General features: G+C 53.6%; 1 protein-coding gene and 1 long non-coding RNA gene across 2 annotated transcripts in view; one reads left to right on the top strand and one right to left on the bottom strand.

Moving 5' to 3' along the window:
• LOC120389355 (discoidin, CUB and LCCL domain-containing protein 1-like) overlaps positions 1-27192 on the top strand; it is a 65525-nt gene that overhangs the window by 34474 nt on the left and 3859 nt on the right. The window contains exons 3-14 of the mRNA XM_039511874.1: positions 1075-1206; positions 6716-6767; positions 8517-8589; positions 9229-9362; positions 11084-11121; positions 11920-12114; positions 14667-14788; positions 19422-19590; positions 20464-20556; positions 22185-22275; positions 23775-23812; positions 25838-25960. Coding sequence (XP_039367808.1) covers positions 1075-1206; positions 6716-6767; positions 8517-8589; positions 9229-9362; positions 11084-11121; positions 11920-12114; positions 14667-14788; positions 19422-19590; positions 20464-20556; positions 22185-22275; positions 23775-23812; positions 25838-25960 — 1260 coding nt within the window. The remainder of the gene's footprint in view (positions 1-1074; positions 1207-6715; positions 6768-8516; positions 8590-9228; positions 9363-11083; positions 11122-11919; positions 12115-14666; positions 14789-19421; positions 19591-20463; positions 20557-22184; positions 22276-23774; positions 23813-25837; positions 25961-27192) is intronic.
• LOC120389356 lies at positions 11966-26171 on the bottom strand. The gene is made up of 3 exons (XR_005590887.1): positions 26022-26171; positions 13024-13218; positions 11966-12089 (listed from the first exon to the last, which is right to left on the bottom strand). It is a non-coding gene; the product is annotated as an uncharacterized LOC120389356 (long non-coding RNA).

The raw sequence follows: 27192 nt of genomic DNA, 5'->3' as shown, positions 1-27192 counted from the left end.
ATGACTCTGCTGGGTGTCTGCTCACTTTGCTGCTGGGCTTGGCCGGCCCTTCAGAAGCAGACTCAGCGCTGCAGAAAGCATCTGGCCATCTGGGCCAGTTCGTATTGCTCAGCAGTGACACTGCAGCCTGCCTCCCACGCGGAGAGCGAGCCAACATTTCCCCACTGAACGTGGGCAGCGTCCTGCAGGGGAGACATTCTTCTAGAGCGTGTCCCGGCTGAAATCAGCCAGTAGGTCTTTTTGTTAAGGGCTCATCCCTGTTCCCACTCAACGCCAGGGGAAATCTGTGATGGTCTTTGGGGGCAGCAGAATTGGGTTTGAAGTACAGGGAATAGGGACCAGCTTGGCCGGGATCTTTGGGGAGGTGCTATGGGTTTTTGGAGCCTTTGCAGAGCAGTTGTAATAACAGATCTGCTCTCCTCATACCGGTTACTCCAGCCCTGAGCTGAAATGCCAGGAGAAAATCTGTGGCTGCTTCGGAACACCTCTAAATCCTTCTCTCTTCTACTCTTTATCTGCCGGTGACACATACCCACCCCTTGCGCCCCTCCACTCCCGCTGCCAAAATAATCTCCTGTTCCTTTCACCTGGACCACGTCATTGTCTGATCCTTCCTCTGCCTCCCACGCATTGTCTGCATCACCTGCACGGCTCCCTTTCCTGTTTGCATCTCTCTTCTCATTTCTTCTCGCTTGCTTTGCCCAGCCCCACCTGTAGGCCAGTTTCCTTCGCCCACTCTGTTGCCTTCTCCTCCTGTGCTTGGAGCACCTTCCTCTCTCCTCTTGCATAGCCGTGGCTACGTCTGATCTGGGCCCCGTTATATCCACCCGCCCCCAAAAGGTCGGCGTGGTGGGTGCAGGCTGGTGATTCAGATTGTGGCTCGTGGATGTTGGGGATGGGGAGGTGAAGCAGACACCTGACGGATCACGGTCAAGGTCAAAACAGGGGCGGCAGAGCCCTTTGCCCTAGGAGACGCCCCTGGTCTCTGCCCATCTCTCCTGTTAGCACCAGCGGAGAAGAAAATTCCCCCATGTTTCTGTGTATGTCACTCAGGGGCCTCTTCTCCCTCGACAGGTCCGTACTGCGGGAATTCAAACCCCACGCCTCTGGTGCTGAACTCCAGCTCCGTGACCATCCAGTTCAACAGCACCACTCACCGCTCAGGGCGCGGCTTCCTGCTCTCCTACGCTACCAGCCAGCACCCAGGTACAAGGCACCCTGCAGCCACAGGATGGGGTGAAGCTGGTCCTGGGGAGCGGGGGAAGGGACAGGACACAAGTTGCACAGCAAAGATCCAGCCCCCTCTCCGTGGGGTCAGAAGGCCCCCAGCCAGGAGTCCGTGCTGGCGGATCCTCCCCACCCCCCAGCACACCACCCAGCCCAGCTCTGTGTGGATGTTCCTGGCAAAGCCGGGGTGGGTCGGCCAAGAGGATCCCTCACTGCATCTGTGCTCTAGTCCTTCTCCTGAGCGGGATAATCAGGGACAAAGGACTCAGAGGTCCACAAATGACGCTGTCTCCCTCTCCACAGGGCATTCGTGGTGCTGTTACAAATCCTGCTGTCAGCCCAAATGTGGTTGGACCCAAAACTATTCCCCACCCCTCACTGTTCAGACTTGCCAGCAAATCAAAACTCCCCTTATTCACACAGCCCCCCCCCCCCTCCCGGACACATGCATGCTGACCCTGTGACCGAGCTGTGCAAGTCGTTCCAGGCTCATGCCAATTAACCCTTTATACCACACCCCCCCCGCCCCCACCATCATGAGTTCTGTATCCGCCACACACGTTACAGAAAAAAATATGGCAGGGATCTCACATAAAGAGCTTTGCAAAATGATACTGGGCTACACCTCAATTTCCACCCTCAAAGCCAGGTGTCTTCGTTACCATCCGTTAAGCAGGGCGGAGTTCAGGGGGAGAGAACAGTTACAATAAACAGACCTCTGCAGAAAAGGATGTTCGGTCACTTTTCGAGACACAATAATGTGACCATTTAAAAATATGGAACTTCAGGGCCTCCCAGGGCTAAAACCGAGTGCTGGGGCCCCATGCGAATCTCCCCTTGTGAATCCTTTCGGATGGTGCTGTGACAGGTTCCCCCCCATAAGATGCCACCTGATGTACTGGGACACCGTTGAGCCTGCCTGTTCTGCCAGCCTGGGCCCCCTTTAACCTGTCTTGCTGAGCCAGGCTATTACGCCTCCTCCAACGCAGACACAGGCAGGGCCACACCCAGCTGCAGAACAACACAGACACGGAGATCAGCTCTGGGAAGACTCCGCTAACGGGACTTGCCCCAGCACTCAGGTGCCCACCTCCCTTGGAGTATATTATGAAATCTACCTCCTCCCTCAGTGTGGAGGAAGGTGTGCCCGGCCTCCTCCTCCCACCCCCCAATTATGAATTGCACAAACTGGGTTATATTATAATAAACGTTTTTTCTTGTTTAACAACAAAAGGTGGATGTTAAGTGAATATAAGAGATAACAGACAGAACAAAGCAGCTTACTAAGCAAATAAAACCAAACACGCAGAATAAACTTGTTTCACTAAAGAAATTGGTTACAAATAGTAATTTCTCACCCTAAATCTTGAATTTAGGCAGGATGCAGCGTTTCTGTAGCTCTGAGCTCCAGTTATTTCTTCTTACAGACTAGACCCCTGTCTCAGTCTGGACTCACCCCTGCCTTTCCCTTCAGGTCGGTTCCTTTGTCCCTTCAGGTATGTTCAACAGTCTTCTTGGGTAGGCCAAAGAGGAGAGTCTAATTTGTCTTCCTCCCCACCCTTAAATAAGATTTACACAAGGTGGGAGTCCTTGGTTTCCCAAATTTGATCCCTCTTCCCTTTCAGTGGAAAATTACAAGAAGTCCAAGATAATGTTCAGTATCAGGTGACAAGACCACCTGACCACCTGGGGGTTGGACTAGATACCTCCTGAGGTCCCTTCCAACCCTGAGATTCTATGATTCTATGACCTAGTAGTGTCACAATTAACATCCCAGGACGCCTCCCAGGATGGAGAGAGATTAGTATCTTCACAGTCTTGTTGTTCCTCCTAATGGCCCATCAAATCTGATGGCCTGTCCCAGGGGTAGGCAACCTATGGCACGGGTGCCGAAGACAGCACGCGAGCTGATTTTCAGTGGCACTCACACTGCCCGGGCCCTGGCCACCGGTCCGGGGGGCTCTGCATTTTAATTTAATTTTAAATGAAGCTTCTTAAACATTTTAAAAACCTTATTTACTTTACATACAACAATAGTTTAGTTATATATTATAGACATAGAAAGAGACCTAAAAATGTTAAAATGTATGACTGGCACGTGACACCTTAAATTAGAGTGAATAAATGAAGACTCGGCACAGCACTTCTGAAAGGCTGCCGACCCCTCCTCTGGTGGGTGTCTTCCCAATACACATCCAGTTGTAATTGTTACATAGTCCATATTCCTAACTTAGATACAGGAATGATACATGCATACAAATTGGATAATCACATTCAGTAAGTCATAACCTTTCCAATGACACCTTACATGAGCCATCTCAGTTATGTCATAAGCATATTTTCATAAGGAATATGGACCGGAATGTCACAGATACAAAACTCCCAGTCCCAGCACTGCAGGGCTGTGACAGACCTTAAACCTGGCTCAGGACTGACTCTCACCCAGCCTGGGCCTTGAGCCGGTGTAATTTGGAGGGGGCAGGGGTGGAGAAAGGGTGGGGGGGATTCCACATTTAGGAGAGGAGGAAACATGTCTGCAGTAGGTGGATTTAAAACTCCAGTTGGGATCTGTTAACTGCTAGCTGGTTTGCACTTTATCACATGGATAATGCCATAGAAAATACCACTGGAAGAGGGGACTCACCGCTTGCGTGCCCCCTCTGGCTCCTGGTGTAGCTGGCTCTCCACTCCTGGCGCCCCAGCGGACAGCCACTCCGGCCTTGCGGCGGGCTGCTTCCTGTGACTCAATCCTCCAGCCAGGACACCTTTCCCGCCCCCCCTCTTCCAGGGGGACAAAGTCCCACAAATAAATAGTTCAATAAACTTGTGTCAGCAGCCCCTGACTCTGGGCCCCGGGTCTCAGGGCTTCCAACAGTCCTTATCCCTTGTAGCTTCCTCTGGAGCGGCTCCAGTCAAGATTTGCTCCTGCCGCATCCTTGCTGCTTCCCGGGGCTTCTTCTGACCTGGGCCTGCCTTCAGGGCCTTTTCCTCAGCCCCTTTCTGGGCTCCAGACGAGTCCTGTCCAGCTCATGGAGCAAGCAGTTCCTCCCGGGTCCTGCCCTTTTATCCAGGCTCCCTGCCAGGGTTCACTCCTTGCCTCTGGCTTCACCAGATCTCTCCTGGCCTGGTGTCGGTGTGTCCATCTCAGGAGTGGATCCCAAGAGGGGTTCTTCCCCTGGGCTGGGCAGAGGGATTTCCTCCCTAGCCTCTGACTCTGTGCTGAGCTCCGCCCTTTGTAGAGACCCAGCTGGGCCTGATAAGCAATTGGTTCGCCCACCCTCCAGGTGCCATCCTGTGGGCTAATTATGCCTTCAGCCTCCCTTTAGCCATTTGGCTGCCAGTGGAGGGACAGTAAGAGGGGCCCACCGCATCACAACCACATATATGGTGGGGTTCTCCAGGTGATTATTCACTTTTGACCACCTCCCCTGCACTTGCCCACTGGTCCATCTCCCTGGGACTTCTGTTCTACTATCCCAGCCCTTAACAGCCTCAAACAGCCGCTGTAAAAACACCCCCGAGTCACAGGAAAATCTCCTTCCCTTCCCAGATATGGAATTTGCCCCCAAAACATCACAACTGCCCCAGGCAGGGCCAGGATCGCCCACTAGAGAGCAGTAAAAACAATGTTCGGGACACAAATGCTAATGTGGATTTTCTGTGCCCCGATTTTGCACAGAGCGCAGGGACTGTCGCCTAGATGTTTCCAAATGGGACACCCACCTCCCCTTCCATTCACACGCAGGCAGGTCGCTTCTCCTCCCTTCGGGGATCTCAGACTCGCCGGCTGCTTCCGTGGCAAAGTCGGTTTAGGAAAATACTGAACGGCTCCATCTCTCCATGCCATTTAGTAGCTGGAAGTAAGGAAGGCAGTGCCATGTAACCAGACAACCCATCAGGAAATGCCCCACAGTCCGCCAGTGGACTATGGAACCCCCACCCCCACCCCCCGAACCTTTGCTGTAACCTAGGGATCATGTGCAGAATCCAGCAGGTGAGGTGTGGTGACAAGGTTTTATCAGCTGTCATTTGGGATGCTGAGCGTGATTCATACCTTTGTCACTTGTGAATAATGCAGTCATCCCAAAGTCAATGCTGGCTAATCCTTTCTACCCTGCCACGATCTGTGGATTTGCATGTGAGTGTGTAGGTGCGTGCATATGGTACACACACACACACACACACACACACACACACACACACACACACACACACACACACACACACACACACACACACACACACACACACACACACACACACACCCTGATTCTTATGTACACTAAAGCTCCATGCTGGCAGTATAAAGGGGCTGTAAAGTGGGCACCGAGAATCTGTGCTCTCATTTCACGACCCCTCTCGTGCTGCCCTGAGTGGTGCGACGGGGCCTTAGTGCAAAGGAGATTCGGGGCCCTACACTCTGACCCTTCCAGATGTGCAGCTGGTGTCTGATCCGGAGGGACTTGCACATCAGTCGCTGGGTGTACGCCACAAACATCCATGAGTCACCTTCTGTTTTCCTCCGTCCTCTGTGGTTTCTGGAGGAATGGTGAGAGTGGGTGGGTTGGGCCGGGCTGCCGGGAATCCACCGACATTGGATTGCAGTGTGTAATTTCCTTTAGAAGAGCCAAAGAATAACAGCTTGGGTATCCCTGTGGCTTCCCTAGGGAATACGCCACAGTTCCTTGCATTATTCAGCGTGGTCCCATTCGTAAGCTAGCAGTTTGGCGGCTAAACATTGCCAGTACCCGTGGAAGGCAGTGTCCGTTGATGGTTAGAGCAGGGCCTGTGGGTCAGGACTCCTCCCTTCTAGCTCCGGCTCTGCCACAGATTAGCTGTGTGAGTTTTGGCTAGTCACCGATCGGTGCCTCAGTTTCCCCATCTCTAATATGGGAATAACGATACTCACCCGAGGGGTTAGGAGGCTTGATTCATTTTTCATTTGCGGAGACACTTTTGATGGGAGTGAGGCGCGTAAGAACCTTTGAGGATCTGGGCCTGAGCGACCACTGAACGCCACATACAGAGCCCCTGTCGTGGACCCAGACAGGCTCTAGGTGCAGTACAAACAGAGAACCAAATTGCTGCCCCAGAGAGGCAGATAAACTCCAGCCTAAGGTGCCCGAAGCTGAGACCATTTTGAAGTCAATGGGAAGTTAGAACATGGCCCTTTGTGAATGACTGTTGGGGTGATAAGGGTGGTATAACACCGCATTACCGTGTGGGTGTAACATGGGCCGGGTGCAGCACAGGCCACTGTGAGAGCATTGCTGAGCAAGAGGGGTTTATAATACAAACAAGGGCTTTATTGATGGGAGTGAATCTGCTGTCGCTCAGACGAGTGTAAATCAAGAGTGACTCACTGCACTGCACTCCCTAGAATTGCATCAGTGTCAAGCCGGAGAAACAAACAGCAAAGCAGTCTGCCTCTGGGTATGTGAGATGGGGGAGGCCACTGGAATTCTCTGTCTGTCTGTCTGTCTTTTAGATCTGATTTCCTGTTTGGATAAGGGGACCCACTACCACCAGGAACAAATCAGGTGAGCGGTTTCTGACGGGGAGTCAAGAGGTCTCTGTGCTATTGCCCAAGCAGAGTCCCTGCGTTATAAACTTCTGGGAGGTTTAGCGGTGCGTCGAGCCTGCTATGGTGTCCTCCGCTTCATCATGGAGAGTGGTGCTAAGGGTTGTGAGGTGGTGGTGTCTGGTAAACTCAGAGGCCAGCAAGAAGCCAAAGTTAGTTTGTGGATGGGATGATGATCCAGTGAGAGACCCCAGACTACTATGTCGACAGCTGTGTCTACCACTCCTCCTCAGGGCAGGGCAGGGTGGTATTTATAGAAAAGTTAGTTTGATTATGGGACAAGGGAAGAAGATTGGGAAAGAGACCCCCCTTCAGACCATGTCAGATGTGTGAGCAAGGAAGAGAGAAGAGACCACCCACACCTACCAGACCAGAGGCAGAAAGAAACAAAGGCAGCCAGCCCAGCCAGCCCCCCACTGCATCCAGGCATTTTTTTTTTTTGGGAGGAGGAGGAAGGAACTGTTGCCCATGAAAGGATCTTAATAAAATCTGAGAATAAACCAAACTCATCCACAGAGTAACTCCACTGACATCAGGCACGGGACATGTGGAGAATGTGCCAATTTGCACCGATGTAACTGCACCGATGCGCTTACACTGATGCACATTTCCATAATATAGATAGCCCCTAAGAAGCCAGATTCCGGGGTTCTCTGCCACTGACTCACTGAATGGCCTTGGGCAAGTCACGTCCCCTGTCTGTGCCTCAGTTTCCCCCCTAAATCGGGGTAGCATCTGCCTCCCAGGGGGATTGTCAGGCTTTGTAATCACTGGTTATAAAGCACTACGAGATCATCCAATAAAAGGTGCCATTAGTGCAGATTATTCATGGTTATTAGCCACCCACCAGTGGATTCATTGCACAGGTGAATAATTTGTAGTAATTTATCCGACAAATGTCACCTCCTTTCCTATTCACAAACTGCCCATGAACTGATCATGATTTCCTCCAATTATTGGAGATGCTCTACCAAAAAATAGCTGCCGATAATTCTCTATCTGCAGCTCTTTTGTGAGCAGCCCATTGGGAGTGTATTTGATATTCAGAACCCAAACTCCTTTGGATTGGGTACACGGGTCCCATGCTGGCCTGTCTGTGACCTAACGGGAGGAGCGTAACGGAGTCAGGTTTCTGGTGCGAATACTCACAATTACAACTTCACCGCTCGCTTTCTGGGCACAGGCCATTGACATTCACTCGGGCGGTGCCCGTTCCTGCCGGGGAACTTGAGCATTAGGATGTTTGCGGGGAGTGAGCCCCAATTGGCACGAACAGATTAAAAGCCCCTTGGTCTGAATGGAATTTGAGGGGAAATAGTTTGCGGGTTTGGTCCAGCTCTTTCCAGGACCAGGGGATGCTGCTCATGGGATGAACCTGATGGGTCTCTGACGTGACTTCCCCATGTACATCACACAATCCACCACCGTGCTCCCCCTTCCCGGTAGCCTCAGTGAACCGGGCAAGAATGACTGGGCTGAGGACACCGAATATCTCAGAGGCTGGTTGGACAAACTTGCCCTGCTCTGTCTGTTCTGAGCATAGAGGGTTGGTCCAGCAGCTTCCATCAGATCCGACTTTGCTAAATGAAAATAACGGGGGAGGAATAAATCTCCAGGCCCCAGGGTCATCGGGGATGAAGGGAAGCCCAGCTGCGCTGGAGAAGAGCGGAGAGGTGAGAATCTCATCCAGGGTTCTCCTTTGTTTCAGCGTTTTCTGCCCGGCGGGCTGCAAGGGAGTCACGGGTGACATATGGGGAAACGCGAAGCAGGGCTACCGAGACGTGAGTACCAACCTCAGTGCTCCTTGCAAAGTGACCGGCCCTGAGCGGCGGCTGTAGGGGAAGTGAGTCCCCTTCCCAGGGGAGAGGGGACACGTCACAGGGGCCGCCACGGGCACGGCTGCCTTAATCCGTCTCTTGTTGGCAGTCTCAGCTGGGAAGCCAAGAGTTGAACGGGCTCCTGGAAGGTGAATTCCCCAGGGTCCCCCAGGTCAAGCCCGTTGGCAGGGGCAATGTGGGACAGCATGGCCATGCTGGGTCTGAGCCATGGGCACGCGGCGCTCTGCAGAGTCCAAGGCTGCCGTTTCCACCACTCTTTGCGCCACAGCGAAATTCACTTCAGAAAATAAAGGGCCTGATCCTGGTCTCGCTCCAGCGCGGCTACTCCCGATGGCAGCGGTGTGAGATCAGAATCGGGCCAAAGTCTTCACAAAGCAGAGATCACAGTCTGTGTGAGCCAGACTCTGGTCTTGTCAATCTGGAAAAGCGCCCCCAAAATCAGTAGGGTCACTTCGGGTTTACACCACTGCGAGTGAGGCCAGACGCTCTCTGTCCCATGGAATTGCCCCATTCTGGATTGGAGCCCAGGCTGGGTGTTCTTATTGGGGTTTTCTCTCTACCTCCCTTCATTTGCCGCTCCAGACCTCGGTTCTCTGCAAGGCGGCCATCCACGCTGGAGTGATCTTGGATGAGCTGGGCGGGCAGCTGACTCTGTCTCGGGAGAAGGGGATCACGCTCTATGAATCAGCCTTCGCCAATGGACTCCACTCAAAAAGGTGAGTAGCCAACACACTTGATGCCTGGGCCGACCTCCCGTGGGGTCCGGGCCCCTCCGGAGGACGACTGGCCCAGATCCTCAGACTGCAATAGAATTAGGTTGATTTATACCTGCCTGAGACCTGGACCGCTGTTTTTAGAGGCACAATGTGTAGCTCAGAATCAGAGAGCACCAAATCGTGCAATGTTTACTCAAGCAAAAGTCCATTGAAGTTTTACCTGAGTGACGGCTGCAGAATTTGGCCCGTATTTTCTTTTCAAGAGCCGATGAATGGGGCATCGGAGAGGCTCTGGGAGACCTGGGTTCTGTTTTCAGCTCTGATACTGACCTGCAAGTCGCTTACGCCCAGATTTGGAAAGGTCCTTAGGAGTTACTGCGTTCAATGCTGCAATAGCTAACCGATTTAGGAGCCCATCTCCCAATGGGATTCAGGCACCTAACCAGGGACGTGCACAGGAATAAAAATGTGTCCACTTTTGGAGGGGCGCTTTCTGTGCCCCGGGGTGGTGGAGCCGGCTCTCCTCCTCCTGCCCCTCCCCCAGCCAGAGGAGCTGGATCTCTCCCCACCGCAGCCCCAGGGCTGGAGGAGCTGTCACCTCCCCCCCCAGCCAGGCCGGAGGAACTCACTCTCCCTGCCCCGGCCACAGAGGAGTTCTGTGACCCCACTGATTGGGGGGGTGCCCCTGCTTCTCCTTCCCCCACCCCCCGCACGTGTCCCTGCACCTGACTCAGCTAGGCAGAGCACCATGGCGTGCAGCAACGCTTAAAAACCTTTAAAAACCTGGGCCCTTATCTCTCTGGGCGGCTGTTTCCCGAGCTGCAATGAGACTTGTCCAGTTCATGGGGTGGGTGAGGCTCAATATGTTCATGAATGTTTGTAAAGCCCTTTGAGCTCCTTAGATGAAAAGGGCCATAGAAATGCAGATCATTAGTAATCAGGGAATAGAAGCCAATTCTGATTTAATTCCAACAATACAATCTAGCTGCTGCTTTCCCGAAACAGTGACTTGCGTCAGCAGCGTTCTGTCAATCTCCTCTCGCCAGCAGCCCTGCTTGACCAGTCTGGCAGCTGGCGTGTACAGGGCCAAGCCGCCCCATGTCTGATGCAGAGCGCGTGGTCGGCGTGTGGAACGAGGAACCGGTCTTGCTTTCTAGGGAGTTAGATGTGGTGCTGTCCGCAGCAGCAGCAGCCAAACTGTAATCGGCAATGGCTGAGGTTGTGGGGGTCGGGAGCGTTTGACATCAGGGCAGGGGTCGTAATCAGAGAGTAGATGTAACGCCATTGAATTGGGGAGCAGCACCCATTTACACCCACTCTGATTTTTGCCAAGGGTGTCAAACATGGTTTCGTTTCCATCAGCTCAAGGTGTCACAGCAGGGAAAATGTGCTCTGCGATGGTTATTCCTTCTTGCAAGTGGCCCGGTTCTCCTCTCGCTCATACCGGAGTGAATCAGGAGTGACTCCGCTGAAATCAGCGAATGTAACCGTCAGGAAGGAGAGTGAAGCCTGACAACTGAATTTTGCTCTGAATTACACTGGGGCAAATTTGGGGTAACTCTACTGACTTTGGGGAAGTTACTCCAGATTCACACTGATGTAACTTACCACGGCATTGACCTCAGTGGAGTTACATCTGAGCTACGCCAGCATGAGATCAGAATCAGGCCATCTCTGTCCGCCTGTTTTGTAATGCTTTCCACCCATTTTTCTTTAAACAGGGGGTCCTTATCTGAAAAGCGCCTCATTTTTCACAAAGGTACGTCCTCTTCCATTTCTCCTAGAATAAGCCCAACCCGGCTGCCGGCGAAATCAGTAGCAAAGCTCCCGGCAGCTTCAGTGGGAATAAGGGGAGATTCCCCGGGGTGGATTCTCTTCTCACTTACACCGGAGTGAATCAGAATGAACTCCAGCCAACGAGCCAGCTCGTCAGCTCTTCCAGCCGCTCCCTTGCAGTTGAGGGACCTATTCCAATTTACTCCAGGGGAGCACCTGGCCCAGCAGAGCTACGCCAGGTTAAAAGGGGGGCGGAGAGGCGGGCCAGCAGGCAGGTGCAAGTGTAATGCCCGGCTTGTGATGACCCTGCACTGCGGGCTGCGCTCTGCCAGCCGCGCTGACCTTTGGCTGCAGGCGATGAGCGAACTGCTTGACAGAGAGGCTCCCAGCTGGGGAAGATGAATGGGCGAAACCCAGCCCTGCTGCTGCATGGAAATGAAGCCCTGCTACCCCTCTGCTAAGCGGGGCAAGCTTTGTCACGAGGGATGAGGATCAAAGGAGGAGACGGCCAGAGAAAGGCAGCTACGGTCAGGGGCTAATGCTGAGTCAGGTGGAGCTGCCGGCCGTTTGCTGGGGCTGCACCGTACACTGGCCTGGGCCACAGACAGAGGAATTTTTCATTAAGACCCATCAGACTCCCCCAGCACATTCCCTCTGTGGCTGAGCCACTGTGGCATAAAGGCCCCCCCACCCCCCGCTGTGCCCAGCCCCCACCACCCCGTGATGTCCCGCCTCGGCCGGTTCTTCCGCTTGCCTTTCAGTTTTACACCTCCTTTTCCAGCCTGTGACCACGCCCTCGAAGCAGCCGGCTTCAACGCCTCCTCCTCCTGGCACGAGGTGAACGCCATGGGGCAGTACACGCCCTGGACAGCGGAGCAGGCGGCGTTCAGCGCCCACGGGAGCTCGTGGGCTGCCGATCCCAGCTCAGGGACCGAATGGCTGGAGATCGATCTGGGCGGAAGGAAGAACATCACAGGTCAGTAAGTATCTCTTCCTCCAGGACTGTACTACCGCAGACAGGAGCAGCTCCTGAGCTGCGTAAACCAGCTCAGCCCCAGTCGCTCCAGTAGAGCGACGTCTGTTTAAGGCCGGATCCTCAGCTCTGTCAATGTAGGGGTGTAAATCGCTGTAGCCCCATTGCTTCCAGGTAGCTGTGGCAGTTTACAGGCTGTCCCGTGAGTCCCAGCGAAGTCCCTCCAGAATCTGTCTCACAGTCATATCATGGGCCTCATCCTGAGCCCACTAGCACCGGCGTAAATCAGGAGTAACTCCACTGACGCAGGGGCGGTTGCACTCCCTAGGAGAATCGAGCGCCATGCGCCTTTGATGGACTATTCGGAGCTAGAGCCTCAAATGGTGTAAATTGGTGTCGCTCCCTTTACTTCAACGGAGCTAAGCTGATTGACACCAGCTGAGGACTGGCCCACGTGTGCTGCTGGCCTGAAGCCTTGTCAAATAGTCCTATAGCCTCAGACCCCTCCCGCTTCCTACCCTGTGCCCGGTGCAGCAGCTGTGAGCGTCACGTCAGCTGTAGGTGGAGCTGAAGCCCATAGAAGTGGAGGGGAGTCAGTGGGCATTGGCCCAGGCCCAAGCGAGGTGTAAATGCTGTTCAGTGGGTCCCACCGGATTGGGGTGGGAGTGACAGAGGCAGGTCCGGGGTCAGTTAAAGCGGGCGGAGAGGATCTGCTGTACCCAACCCCTCAGCGGAGAACCCGCGTCTCTCCTCGTGCCGGGTTTGTACCGCCGCCGTCGGTGGAGTTCCTGCCGATTCACACTGGCGTCAGGGAGAGCAGAATCAGCCCCAGCTCCTTGTCCAGCCACGGCTCTCGGGCTGCTCCCTTGGTTGTCACACGCAGCTGGGCTCAGAGGCCATGCGATAACTCACCCCTGCCTCCAGGCACCAGAGCGCCGCTTCTTGGGAAATCTTGGCTCATCCTCCTCCTTCCATTGTCCCAGCTTCTCCCCACCCCGCGCCAGGAGACATTGAGGCTAGATTTGGGTGCTCTCTGGCCAAGTGGCAGCCCACAGCCTGGGGGTGCCCACATTTCTGGGGTGCAGGTGCTTTTCACATAAGGATGCCCTGTTTAAAGGAAAAGAAATGGACAGTGTTATAAGAAACAAAGTTATGGGGAGAGACTGGGTTTGAGTCTGATCTCATACTGGTGTAAACCAGGCAAAGCCAATGGACTCATGCTGGATTAAGTGACCCTGGTGTAAATCTGGAAAAATGTCACTGAAGTCAGTGGCGCCACTCCAGATTTGCTCCATTTAACAGGGAGCCTTCCCCTTGCGTCCCTTCTAGATCCCTCCCCACCCACACAATTTCCTCCCCGGGGGGTTGTTGGCCTTGTGTGCACAGGGTCACAGACCATATGATTCCTCTCTCTAGCCCTCTCATTCACTCTGGCCTTTTATCCTTTTTCACTGTCTCCCTTTTCTCACTCTTGATTTTTTCCTCCTTTCTCTCTCTTTTTTCTGGCTTCACAGTAGCAGCCTTGTTTGTCTGTATCTTTTCTCCCCCTCCCCGCACTGTCTCAGGGGTAGGACTGGCCACCTCGGGGCTGAACAAGTTAATGTTTTGCTTGTGCATCAGCGGCCAGCAAATGCCCTTTGTTTCGAGAGCCCTGACCAAAATTGGGGCTTTTGTGTGGCGGGCCCAGAATGCCTGTGTTAATTGGAAGGAGGAAAATGGAGGCATTGTGAGGCGGGCGGCTGGAGGCTGAGTGGAATGCAGGCCGGGAGGGCAGTTGAGGGGTTATCTGTTCATCTCAGGCGGGGTGAGAGGAGCCAGTTTTCACAGAGGTTAGACATTCAAACCCGGCGGCATCTCAGCAGTTTGCGGCGGGAGATGCTGGAAAGCAGGTGGGGGGAACAGAAAGGAGGGATTCAGACAAGAACGGAAAAGGAGCTGAGATGTGGGGCGACAGCAGGTTCTTATGAAATTCCTAGCAGGAGACAACTGGAGGGAGAGAGAGAACCTAATAATGACTAGGCCCCTCTGGGTCTTCTCTTCAGGGGCTCTCAGGGGATCCATTAATTCCCCAACACACACACACCCTTCAGGCAGTATCATCGCCCCCATTTTGCAGATGGGGAAACTGAGGCACAGAGGGGGACATCACGCAGTGAGTCACTGGCCAGAACTCTTGATGGCCAGACCCGTGCTCTTGCTTCTGTCTGGGAAGGAACCCAGGAGTCTTGTTTTCCTGTTCCAACCGCTATATAACAAGAGCCGCAGTACCAAAAACATGGGGGGATTCTGCCATTAAAGCGAGAGAGCTCTTCGTTGCCTGGTGTCAAGGGCCAAATTCCAACACCTGCTTAGGGCAGTGGGAGTCGGTCCATTGACATCAATGGGAGTTGGATCAGACCCACCCTCGGGGCGGGATCTCTGCCCCATACGTCTATGTCTATCAGACACCAACCCCAAGACTATTTCAAGACCCCAACCACCAATGGCTGCCTTCACATGTGTCCTACATCCTGTTCCGGGGTTACCATTTCCTGATTTCATTGTACGTGTTCCAGGAATTATCACCAAGGGATCCTCAGATAGATACAACTTCTACGTGAAATCCTACCAGGTTTTCTCCAGCAGAGATGGGAAGAATTGGAAAGCCTACAGATCCAGCAGCGGGCAGGAGGAGACGGTGAGACTGTGTGGCCTGACAAAAGGAGGTCAGGTGGTGGCGAGAGCAGAGAGCATGGTGGGAATTCTACAAAGGGAAATTTTACTGAATCTTTCTAAAATTAGCCTATTGGGTTGGTCTGGTTGCAGAACCTGCAACAGGAGCTGGGGTATTTCTCTCTGGAGTCAGGATACAGATGCTTAGAAATAGATTCTGGGCTCTGTTATTCCATTGTAAAACTGGAACGCCACAGCATTAAATCAGTGGAGTTGTGGGCTTCCACTGGTGTAACATAGATCAGAGGCTGGCCTTTGGAGATGCTTTCCATTACTATAGTTCTCAAACATTAATTAAGCCTCTCTACACCTCCTGGTAGCTAGGTCAGTGTTGTAAGCAATCGCTGCCGTTAGGACTTTATAGCTGTCCTTATCCAGCATATCACAGCCACTTGGAATTTAACAATGACAGAACTGGATTTTCCTGCTCCAAAAAGCACATCCCCCTACCGCCGGAGCTGAAGAAGAATCCCTTTTGGTTGTTAGGAGTATGGGAACTATGACCTATGGTTTGGATTCCACGCAGCGGAAGGCAGTGGGGCACATACACACTAGCCCATTCCTTACAGTTGTTATCCCCATTTTACAGATACAGAGGTACAAAGAGATTAGGTGTTTTGCCCAAGGTCCCACAACAGGTCAGTAGCAGAGATGAGGCTAGAATCCAAGCATCCGAAACAACATTGCCTCCCAGTTACTGAGGTGTCACATTTGCATGAAATTAAAATTTGGGGGGACATGGGGGGGAAGCAAAAACAGGGAAGAAAAATTGACATTACAAAACATACAAAGCCCTGAGAGTGCTTTAAAGAGAACATGGTTTTAAAATAAAGTAGGGACAGTTTTCAGGTGTTTCAAGCGTCTTCCTGTCTCTGGGCTGTGTTCCCTTCTCAAGCTGATTGGGAAAGGATTCCACCCTCCCCTCACCCCCCGCCAGGAAAATGTAGACAGCAATGTTGGTTTGCAAATTTTCATCAACATTTTTCTTCGAAAATTTTCAGGGCGAGGGGTAACTTTTGAAACCTCAGAACTGAAATTTTCCCATGAAAATTTGAAGGGTTTCTGTTTTGTTTTGCTTCGTTTCCAAAAACTGACTTCTTCATGAAACCGTCCATGTGGTCAGAAAAGTGAAAAAACATTTTTAAGGGAAATTTTCAACCAGCTCCGTTCTCTTCCTGTCACTTGCCTGCCTGTCTATTTCGATGTAGGCACCCGCCTCCCCGACACACATATAGGTCTAAATCCCTAGCAAAGCCCCTCCCCCACCAGCACATAAGGAGAGCCACGTGCACAGAGTCACTTTGGGGGAAGGAAGTGTCCTCCCCCATTATGTGAGCATATGTAGAAGAGAAGGATCCACTCCAAAGCATCTGGGTCCTTTCCCTCCTCCCCCTACCCCATATAGATCCCAAAGTATACGGTTAAAGAATAGAGCAGGGGTAGGCAACCTCTGGCACGGGTGCCGAAGACAGCACGCAAGCTGATTTTCAGTGGCACTCACACTGCCAAGGTCCTGGCCACCGGTCCGGGGGGCTCTGCATTTTAATTTAATTTTAAATGAAGCTTCTTAAACATTTTAAAAACATTATTTACTTTACATACAACAATAGTTTAGTTATATATTATAGACTTATAGAAAGAGACCTTCTAAAAACATTAAGATGCATGACTGGCACGCGAAACCTTAAATCAGAGTGAATAAATGAAGACTCGGCACAGCACTTCTGAAAGGTTGCCGACCACTGGAATAGATCCTTGCTGAGGAAGTGAGAGGGGAAGGCAAGGGAGAAAAGGGGCATTGCCAGCTGAAATCTGACATGAGATGGGGAGTGGTTACACAGGAAGGCTGCTCTTGGTGGCAAGAGCTGCAGCGGAGAAGGCTCCTGCACCAAGGGCAGTGAGATCATAGAATCGGGACCTCAGGAGGTATCTAGTCCAACCCCCTGCTCAAAGCAGGACCAACCCCAACTAAATCATCCCAGCCAGGGCTTTGTCAAGCCGGGCCTTAAAAACCTCTAAGGAAGGAGATTCCACCGCCTCCCTAGGGAACCTATTCCAGTGCTTCACCATCCTCCTAGTGAAAAAGTTTTTCCTAATATCCAACCTAACCCCTCCGCCCCCCACAACTTGAGACCATTACTCCTTGTTCTGTCATCTGGTACCACTGAGCAGGGGCGGCTCTAGAAATTGGGCTGCCCCAAGCAGCACGGAGCGCTGCGCCGCCCTTCCCCGGTCCCGCGGCGGGTCCCCTCTTCCCGCGGCTCCGGTTGAGCTCCTGCCGGCATGCCTGCGGCAGGTCCACCGGAGCCCGGGACGAGCGGACCTGCCGCAGTCAGGCCTGCGGGAGCACACCCGGAGCCGCGGGAAGACGGGACCCGCCGCAGTCATGCCTGCGGCAGGTCCGCTCGTCCCGGGCTCCGGTGGACCTGCCGCAGGCATGCCGGCGGGAGCTCCACCGGAGCCAAATGACGCCCCCCCGGGAAACGGCCGCCCCAAGCGCCTGCTTGGCGCGCTGGTGCCTAGAGCCGCCCCTGCCACTGAGAACAGTCTAGATCCATCCTCTTTGGAACTCCCTTTCAGGTAGTTGAAAGCAGCTATCAAATCCCCCCTCATTCTTCTCTTCTGCAGACTAAATAATCTCAGTTCCCTCAGCCTCTCCTCATAAATCATGTACTCCAGCCCCCTAATCATTTTTGCTGCCCTCTGCTAGACTCTCTCCAGTTTTTCCACATCCTTCGTGTAGTGTGGGGCCTAAAACTGGACACAGTACTCCAGATGAGACCTCACCAATGCCGAATAGAGGGGAATGATCACGTCCCTCGATCTGCTGGCAATGCCCCTACTTATACAGAACAAAATGCCGTTAGCCTTCTTGGCAACAAGGGCACACTGTCGACTCATATCCAGCTTCTCGTCCACTGTAACCCCTAGGTCCTTTTCTGTAGAACTGCTGCCTAGCCACTGGGTCCCTAGTCTGTAGCTGTGCATGGGATTCTTCCGTCCTAAGTGCAGGACTCTGCACTTGTCCTTGTTGAACCTCATCAGATTGTCTAGGTCCCTCTGTATCCTATCTACCTCTCCTCCCAGTTTAGTGTCATCTGCAAACTTGCTGAGGGTGCAGTCCACGCCATCCTCCAGATCATTAATGAAGATATTGAACAAAACCGGCCCCAGGACCAACCCTTGGGGCACTCCACTTGATACCGGCTGCCAACTAGACATAGAGCCATTGATCACTACCCATTGAGCCCGATGATCTAGTCAGCTTTCTATCCGCCTTATATCCATTCATCCAGCCCATACTTCTTTAGCTTGCCGACAAGAATACAGTGGGAGATCGTATCAAAAGCTTTGCTAAAGTCAAGGAATAACACGTCCACTGCTTTCCCCTCATCCACAGAGCCAGTTATCTCATTATAGAAAGCAATTAGGTTAGTCAGGCATGACTTGCCCTTGGTGAATCCATGCTGACTGTTCCTGATCACTTTCCTCTCTTCTAAGTGCTTCAAAATTGATTCCTTGAGGACCTGCTCCATGATTTTTCCAGGGACTGAGGTGAGGCTGATTGACCTGTAGTTCCCTTGATCCTTCTTCTTCCCTTTTTTAAAGATGGGCACTACATTAGCCTTTTTCCGGTCATCTGGGACCTTCCCCAATCACCATGAGTTTTCAAAGATAACGGCCAATGGCTCTGCAATCACATCCGCCAACTCCTTTAGCACCGTCGGATGCAGCACATCTGGCCCCATGGACTTGTGCTGGTCCAGCTTTTCTAAATAGTCCTGAACCACTTCTGGCTCCACAGAGGGCTGGTCACCTCCTCCCCATGCTGTGCTGCCCAGTGCAGCAGTCTGGGAGCTGACCTTGTTCGTGAAGACAGAGGCAAAAAAAGCACTGAGTACATTAGCTTTTTCCACATCCTCTGTCACTAGGTTGCCTCCCACGTTCACTAAGGGGCCCACACTCTCCTTGACCTTCTTGTTGCTAACATACCTGTAGAAACCCTTCTTATTACCCTTAGCATCTCTTGCTAGCTGCAGCTCCAAGTGTGATTTGGCCTTCCTGATTTAACTCCTGCATGCCTGAGCAATATTTTTATACTCCTCCCTGGTCATTTCCACTTCTTGTAAGCTTCTTTTTTTGTGTTTGAGATCAGCAAGGATTTCAGTGTTAAGCCAAGCTGGTTGCCTGCCATATTTACTATTCTGTCTACACATCGGGATGGTTTGTTCCTGCAGCCTCAATAAGGATTCTGTAAAATACAGCCAGCTCTCCTGGAGGGAGTAGAGGGAGGCGAGTTGTGGGCGAGATGAGGAAGTGGCAGAAGAACAGACCAGATCCTGGGTTGAATTCTGCTCTTGTCGTCCCCGTGTAAACCTGCCGTGACTCCACTGACTTCAGTGGCGCTAATGTGGATCAATGCTGATGTGACAGCTCAGAGGCTGGCCCATGGCAGGTGGTTTTAAACTGGTTCCGCCAGTGTCCAGGGAGGCATTGCTCGAGGATGGGAACGATGGGCTCAGCCAGCGGGGGGTGACGCTCTGCATGACCCCGCTCTGCTTTACTGACCCCCCCGCTATCTTCCTCTCATTCCCCAGGTCTTTGAGGGAAACGCCGACAGCCTCCAAGAGGTCTCCAACACGTTCATCCCCCCCATCCTGGCCCGCTACCTCCGCATCGTGCCCCGGAGCTGGAACCAGAGGATCGCCCTGAAGGTGGCACTGCAAGGCTGCCAAGTGGCTCGTCTGAAGGCGCCCCGGCCCTACGGTGAGAGGCTCCACGGGGGCCGATTGGGAGCAGTGGGGGCTGCCCAGTCAGACAGAGGTGATTACCACTAGCCAGCGACAGCGTCCTCCAGCATGGACCCGTGTTGGCGTCATTGCTGCATGGCTCTGGGTGCAGGCGGCTGCCCTCCTCTCCAGTGGCTCCCTGGGCGCTGAGGAGATGAGCCTGAATCCCAAGACTGCTCTGCACCGGTTAGCTAAGGATTAAAGCGCACGCTTTGCAGCCAGGGCTGAGGCAGATGGAGATGAACTTCATCCAAGGGACGGAGCCAAGCGGCAGCTGTCTCTGCTTGTGCTGTGCTTCTCTCTTGTAAGCTAAGCAGGGTTGGGCTGCCTCGTGCCTCAATTGGGAGACTTACACAGAGTGTGCAGAGGGGTTGGAAGTGAGCCACTCCCCCAGGTAAGGGCTGGACTCCTTTCCATGTGTCCATTAAAGATCCTAAGGCAGGTTAGCCTGGCTAGATCCTGCTTAGCTAGTGCATCCTGCCACTCTAAATTCCCCCTGCCGTTTCAACTGAATTTTCTTTCCCTTCTGTCCTCAACTGCTGTGTAGCATTACAGCAAAGTGTTAGACAAGCTGCCTTCCACTCCCGAGGTAGCTGCATTGCAGCAGAGGGATGAAAAGCACCGTATACAACAAAGAGTGTTGCCATGGAGTCAGATAGTGTTACCATCAGCTTGGAACAGTCAGGCTTCCGCTGGAAAACAGCCACTTCTGCCCCCTCTGTCCTGCCCCGTGCTGCTGTCTAGGGAGCAGGGCAGGTTCAGGTGGACACAGGCCAGATTCTTTGCTGGAGAGGAGTAGTTGATTGTTCATTACTTGCTAATGGTGCTTATTAAACTGTGCGGTTTGCAGTATCCAGTGCCCCAAAGGAGGTTCCCATCCTGACCAGTATCCCCACCGATCGCACCCCGATCCCTGGAGTCGCCATAAATCCAGAGAAAGCAGGTAAGTGCAGCTCAGAGCAGAGGGATAGCATGGCCTAGTGGTCCAAGCTGGGGGGAAGACTTTTATCTTCAACTCTGCCACTCACTCACTGTGCGACTCTGAGAAAGTCAGTCATTTCAGGACCAATTTTTAAAACTTACTCACGTGAACCAGTAAACAGGCAACCCTGGGATGAATCTGGGCATGCAAATCCAGGCTGTGCAAACCCAAGTGGCCAGTTAGACCTGTGGTCAGCTACTGGCATGTGCAGACACCTGATCTGTGCACACTACAGAGGCAGTTGTACATGCAAATTAGGCTCCTGATTGCACATGCAGGTTAGCTCATGCAATTGGATATACATTTTTTAAACAAGTCAGGGTGTTAACCTTTCTGCCGCAATTTCCGCACCCAGAATGTGGGGATAATAATGCTCTCTTGACAGTGGAGCCATGCAGGATAAGAAATTTTCAAAGCGCAGCTCGACATCCAACTCCCCCTGTGCAATCAGTGGGAATTGGATCCCTAACTCCCCTCTGTTCCTTTTAGAATCCCCCCTTGTTAAGTAGCATGTTAGCCCCTTACAGCGCTATCAGCATCTATTTGGTCTTGTTTCCGACTGTGAAAGGTCTTCTCGCCCACTGCCTGGAACTCCTGCAAAGTTAGGCAGGGATGTGGATGGGAGGTGGGGGCCGCTTGACTCACATGGGAGGGAAAGGGATGGACTGAAATGAGTTGGAGGAACTCTGAGCATGATCCAGTGCCCTTGTGCTGCATCACTTCAGCTTAACCCAGCAAAACTCCGTCCTCTGCAGTGCAGTGATGCCAGAGCAAACCAGCAGTGACGTAGCTGGGAATCAGGCCCTTTCTTTCAATAAGGAAGATCTGCCCAAACTCTGCTTGCACTAATAGTGGTATCAATCTGGAGTGACTCCGGATTTACACAGGTGCAGCTGAGGTCAGGGGTTAAAGCAAGGGGTGGAAGTGATGGAGAATTCAGCTCCTCTTCCCCTGCTAAAGCAGCAGGGATCTCCCCTTCCCCTCCTCAGCTAGTGCAGTAGGAGCTACTCCTCCCCTTTCAATCTCCTTTAACCAGAATTTGGCCTCTTGCGTTTAGTTTGCAAGCTGTTCGCCTGCCCATTGATTGCAAAAATGCAGGGGAACATGTGGTGACCTGAAGCCTGTTTCATGAGGTCCGTATTGTCATCAAAAGGAGAAGGATTAAATAACAGAGCTTTTTTTAAAAAACATCCTGCCACTATTAAAAGTTTTCAGGAATTTTTCTCTGTGGTTTTGGTCAATCTGCCTTTCTAAAAATACTGTCCAGAGTTGTGATCCTTGACAGGTCTAACCGGCACTCATGCCCCTGAAGCCAGTCGAATCACAGTGGGGTAAATCAGGAGTCACTGACCTGCACCCAATGGAGTGACACGGGCATAGAAGCAAAAAATCAGATTCTGTATTTTCCTTTACCTACCAGGCTCCTGTTGGGAGTCAGGGCTGCAATGGCACAGCTTGGACCCTCTGTAACAGGGGTCTGGAACCGTGCCTCCTCAGTGGGGTGGGGTATAACCAGCTCCCCCTGACACCAGGAGGGAGGGAGGGAGGGACAGAGGAGCCCTTTGCTGAGTCCCTGCTTCCTTCCCCAGGCTCCATGTTACTGGTGATGCTGCTGATCGGGGGCTTTGTGCTGCTCTCGTCTGGCCTCTTGCTGCTGGCTCTCCTCTGCCGTAAGAAGAGGTGGGTAACACCCTTCCTGCCCTCTCCCCCTTTCCCTCCATCATTGCCCAGCACCCCCTGCAGAGGCTCCCAGAGCAGGGTGCTCCCCCCTGGGATCAGACTTGTCCCTCACCCAGGACACCAGGGCGGAGTTTCTCCTGACACCGAACCTGCTCCTGACAGAAGCCAGGGCTGGGCACACAGGCTGCGGGGTCAGCACCCCCCAAGGCTGGGCTGGCACCCGGCAGGCCCCGCTGAACATGCCTCCGAGAGGCCCAGCCACAGCAGGAGGCCGCTCACCCTTTGCAAAGCTCAGTGCCAACCTTCTGGAGCCCCGAAGGCTGCACCGAAGGGAAAAGCCCTCGACCGTAATGGTTGCTGGGACTTGTGCTCCTGAGCCCTGGTAGCCAGCGTGCTAGATGCACAAGCCGCTCACCAGCATCCCCCTACTGGGGCTCTGTGGGCTTCAGTGACTCACACCCCCAGCCCCTAAATGAGGGGCTCCTCACAGCACCTCTGCTCTGGGCCTGAATCGCGATCCCCGTCTCATCGATGGGGGATACTGACGCTCAGCGAGGCAAAGTGAGCTACCCACAGCCATATAAACCAGTGAGAGGGCCAAGAATAGGACCCAGGAGTCCTGGCTCCTGCCAGAGGCGGATTAGGGGGTTGTGGGGCCATGGCTAGAACAAGTGGGGGCCCTTCCCCACTCCTTCCGCCTGCAGTCCCCTCTGCCCACCTGGCGCTCCTGCTGGGGAGTGGGTCAGGGTGCGGGGGTGCCCATGTTTCTCCCCCACCAATGGCTGGGGGCCCTGGGCACAGGCCCTGTTGGCCCAGTGGCTAATCCGTCACTGGCTCCCACTGCCCTGCACTCACCACTACGCCATGCAGTTGCATTCACGCCTGTGCCGCTGGATTCTCCCATTTCTCCCCCCTTCACAATGGCAGCAACAGTATTTGCACAGATGCCCAAAGCCAAGCTGGCCCTCTGCGTCCTGCACTGCTGCCCTGGGCACCTCTCAGCTGGTAACCACGGGGCAAAAGCAAAGCTGATCCACAGCTGGTGAATTCACTGGGGTTTGAGCGGTATGTTCAGGTGAACCCTGACTCCTTGGGCTCCAGGGCTTATGTTGCATGAGGTTGCCGGTGTGGAACTGCTGGCTTCAGCCTTCCAGTGCGCACAAGCTCCGCAGGAACAGATCAGGAGCGTGGAGCTCTCTGGTGAGCTTAGGAGCTCTGTACCCCTGAAGCACACGCTTACCAGGCCCCTGAGATTTGGGGTGTCCCCTGAAACCCTCGAGTAACTGGGAGTTCCAATTATGTGACACCCTGGGAAGCTGTCCACGAACAATGCTCTGCATTAGCCTGCAAAGATAGATTCTGCCTTGGGCTAGTTTGTAGCAAATGGGCTGCTCTAACCTCCTCACTAGCACCTGCACCACCAGGCGCTGGCTTCACGGGAGCTCAGACTGTGCGGTGCTGCTGTGGACTTGCCTTGTTTCCTCTCTCTCTTTTGGCAGGAAGACAGCAGCTGAGCTGAACTGCAGCCTCATGAAAGGTAAGTGCCCCCTGAAGCACAGGATTGGAGTAACCGGGTGGGATGGTAGCCAGCTGGCAAACTGCCCCAGGCTTCCCTGAGAGTCAGGAAGGGCTGGACTCCGAGAGCGGGTTATTTCCACATTAGCAGCGAAATGAGTCACTCTGGGTTAGCGTTTCTCAGTCTGTCCTGTTGGCAGGCTCCTCCGCAGACAGATCAGCGCTTCCCAAGCCCCTCTGAGCTCAGACCCTCAGCCAGGCTGCTCCTCGCTTAAGGCGGATATTGCATGGGCTCCAGTGGGGCTCGGGCCGTGCGCTGGCCTCCTGCTTAGGAGGCATTTCACTCCCCCACAAATGCATAAAAGCCACAATGTTCAGATGCTCATTCTGGGTGTCCCCTTTGAGCCACCCTGGCCCAGATCAAAGGTATTTAGGCACCTAACTCCCCTTGAAATCACAGGAGAGGCACCTAAATACCTTGGAGGATCTGAGTCCTTGGGCCCTATTTTCAGAGCCATTGAGCACCCACAACTCCTCCTGACTTCAGCTGGGGTCATAGGTTCTCACTCTCCATCTTAGGTGCTTACAGTGTCCCCCCATCTCATCCTCTTCCCTGTATTTATCCTCAGATACCCCTGGGAGGCAGGGCAGTGCTGGTATCCCTGTTGGGCAGATGGGGAACTGAGGCACAGAGCACAGCTAAGGGACGTGCCCAGGGTCACATAGGAAATCTATGGCAGAGCAAGGACTCAAACCCAGGTCTTGCACAGCCTAGGCTGGCAAGCTAACCACTGGGCCAGCCTCCTCCTCAGTCCCGAGGTGTCTCATGTTGGGCACCACAATGACAAATGTTGGCCTAAGTCTTTGATTACAAGCTTGTGACGGAGCTCTTGTCAAAACCCTCCTCCCCCACCCAGGTGTCACTCACACCCACTTCTCTGCCAGCGCTGATATTGCTGGGGATTATCTGGGGGACGGGCAGGTGCCTTTCCTGGCACATGGCTGCTTTGTGTCACAGACAATGAGCGCCACATGAATTCACCTGCCTCCACGGAGCCCGATTCCTCACTGCCTCCTACGCCATTTACACCTCTGCAGAGAGCGTCCTGCTCGAGCGGTGGGCCATGCTCACTCTGCAAGGGGGGAAAGGCGCAGGGCAGGGGAGAAGCAGCTCGAACGCTGACGTGTCCGCTCTTAGCTGCCTTCCCGTCCCCAGTCTCTTACTACTCCCACATGGGAGTTGTCTCTATTGGAAAAGCTGCTCTGATGTAAACAGCTGCATTTAAAAATCCACCTGGGAACACTGGTGCAAGGGCTGCACAGCCAGCTAGTTGTGGCGAACCAGGCTGTAATTCTTCATGCACTCGTGTGACCCTGGGACCAACTGGCAGAGGGTGTAAGGGGTGCACGGGGCACCTTACGGGTTCCATCGTGTGCGTTGACCCACTGCTGTTAGCGAGCAGCAGGCCAGAGCCCTGAACAGCCCCCCGGGGTGCCACACACTAAGTCCCCCTGTGGAAAACCCCACAGACACTGCCTGACTGCAAGGCAGTGTTGCCTAGTGGATAAAACCAAGAGACCTAGGTTGTATTCCTGGCTTTGCCATGGGCCTGTGGGTGACCTTGGGGAACCCATTTCCCCTCTCTGCCTCAGTTTCTCCATCTGTAAAATGGCATTAGCGATACTGGGCTCCTTTGCGTATGGCCCTTCGATTGCTACTGCTGGAAAGTGTCCTGTAAGGGTGAGGTATTGGCATTAAGCCAAGTTAGCATATAGAACCCAGGAGTCCTGACGCCCAGGCCTATCCTTCCTCCAGGTACTTTGCTTACCCCCATTTGCTCTTCTATGACCTGGTTTGAGAAGCGGCCTCTCATTTTGCACCCATTGGTTTTCTGGGCCACCCAACTACCAGAACTCCTCGGCAGTCTGTTTCCCTGCTTGCCAGCCCTAACACTGCAGCTGCACCGTGCGCGGGCCCAGCCTTAGGGAAGAGAAGAAAACCCACCCGACTAATAGAGGCTTGGGGGGGTTTCACCTCTCTCCTTAGGGTACCCGAAATTGGAATCTAGCCAGGTGTGCGCCAGCGAGAGCCTGCAACCGGCCAGCTCTGAACTGACCTCGTTCCCCATGGCTGGGACCCCGGTCGAGCTCAGGGGGGCTCATTCGCCAGGTAAGGGGGAGCTGGGTGTTCCATTCGAGCATGGGGGCCACTCACAGAGAGCATCACCTACCCCTCCCTTACCCCTGCTCCACGGCTCAGGATTGTTCCCTGCAGCGTGTTCTCCAAGGCATCGTCCACACCAGTTTTCAAATAACTCGAGCTATAGGGTTTCCTTGAGAGATGATTGGACAGTCCAAGAATGCTCAGCCTCCAGAAATGGGACCTGTTTTACCAGAATCAGTCTGATCAGGCCAAACTAGACCCACCAAGATTCCCAGGGGAGCCCTCACCCCCACACATTAGCACCAGCATGTTTGCGCTGATGTACCAACCTCTCTCCCTAAGCGTGGGGCAAGGCAGGCCACTTTGACAATCAGTGGCACCTTTGATTCAAGGATCCCTCAGCACTTTACAAACACTAACAGCTTCACCTCCCAGGGGTATCAGTATCCCCACTTTACAGCTGGGGAAACTGAGGCCCAGCAAGGTGAGGTGATTTGGCCAAAGTCACTCAACAGATCAGTGGCCATGCTGAAAACAGAACCCAGGAGTCCTAGTTACCACCTGCTCTAACCACTAGACAACGCTCCCTCCTGCTGCCAGGAACAGAACTCGAGTGTGACTCCCATTCTCTTGGGCAAGAGCAGCCATAGGTGTTTTGCTGACCAAGGCAGAAAACATCCCCCGCACCCACCCCCAGAGCAGCAAAAAAAGTCAAGTGTTACAGAGCCCCCTGGAACTTGGCACCCAAGTCAGCTGCCCTGCTTGCCCGCCCCCAGATCCACCCCTGCTCCTGCACTAGCGCCTATCACCAGCCTCCATGGTCTGCTACCTAGACACGTGCACCACCCAAGAATGGAACTTGCGACCCAGCAAACAGAAAAGATGGGCGCACAGACAATGCAATGCTGCACCTGCCAGCAGAGGGTGCTGGTACTACCTACACCAGCCAGCCCAGCTCAGCCATGGGGCTCAGGAAAGACCCGCTCCACAGTCACAGACAGCAGTGAACTGGCTAACTAAGGGGGCGGGAGGAGCGAGGGGGAAATCTCTGCTGTTGACACAGGAGCCTGCCGTGCCAGTGAGGGGGAACCTCTATAGCGCATCTCCCGGAGGGTGCATGCCCTAAGCCACTGCCTGGGATAGGGAGCCCTCTCCTGGCATGGGCTGAGAGTGGGCAGCCTTGGGGACAGAGCTGAAGCGGATGATACTGCCATGCAGGGCTTCTGTGGCCACCTTCC

Source organism: Mauremys reevesii, linkage group 23 (assembly GCF_016161935.1).
Source record: "Mauremys reevesii isolate NIE-2019 linkage group 23, ASM1616193v1, whole genome shotgun sequence".
Taxonomy (NCBI): domain Eukaryota; kingdom Metazoa; phylum Chordata; order Testudines; family Geoemydidae; genus Mauremys; species Mauremys reevesii.
This window is presented reverse-complemented; position numbering and strand designations above follow the sequence as displayed.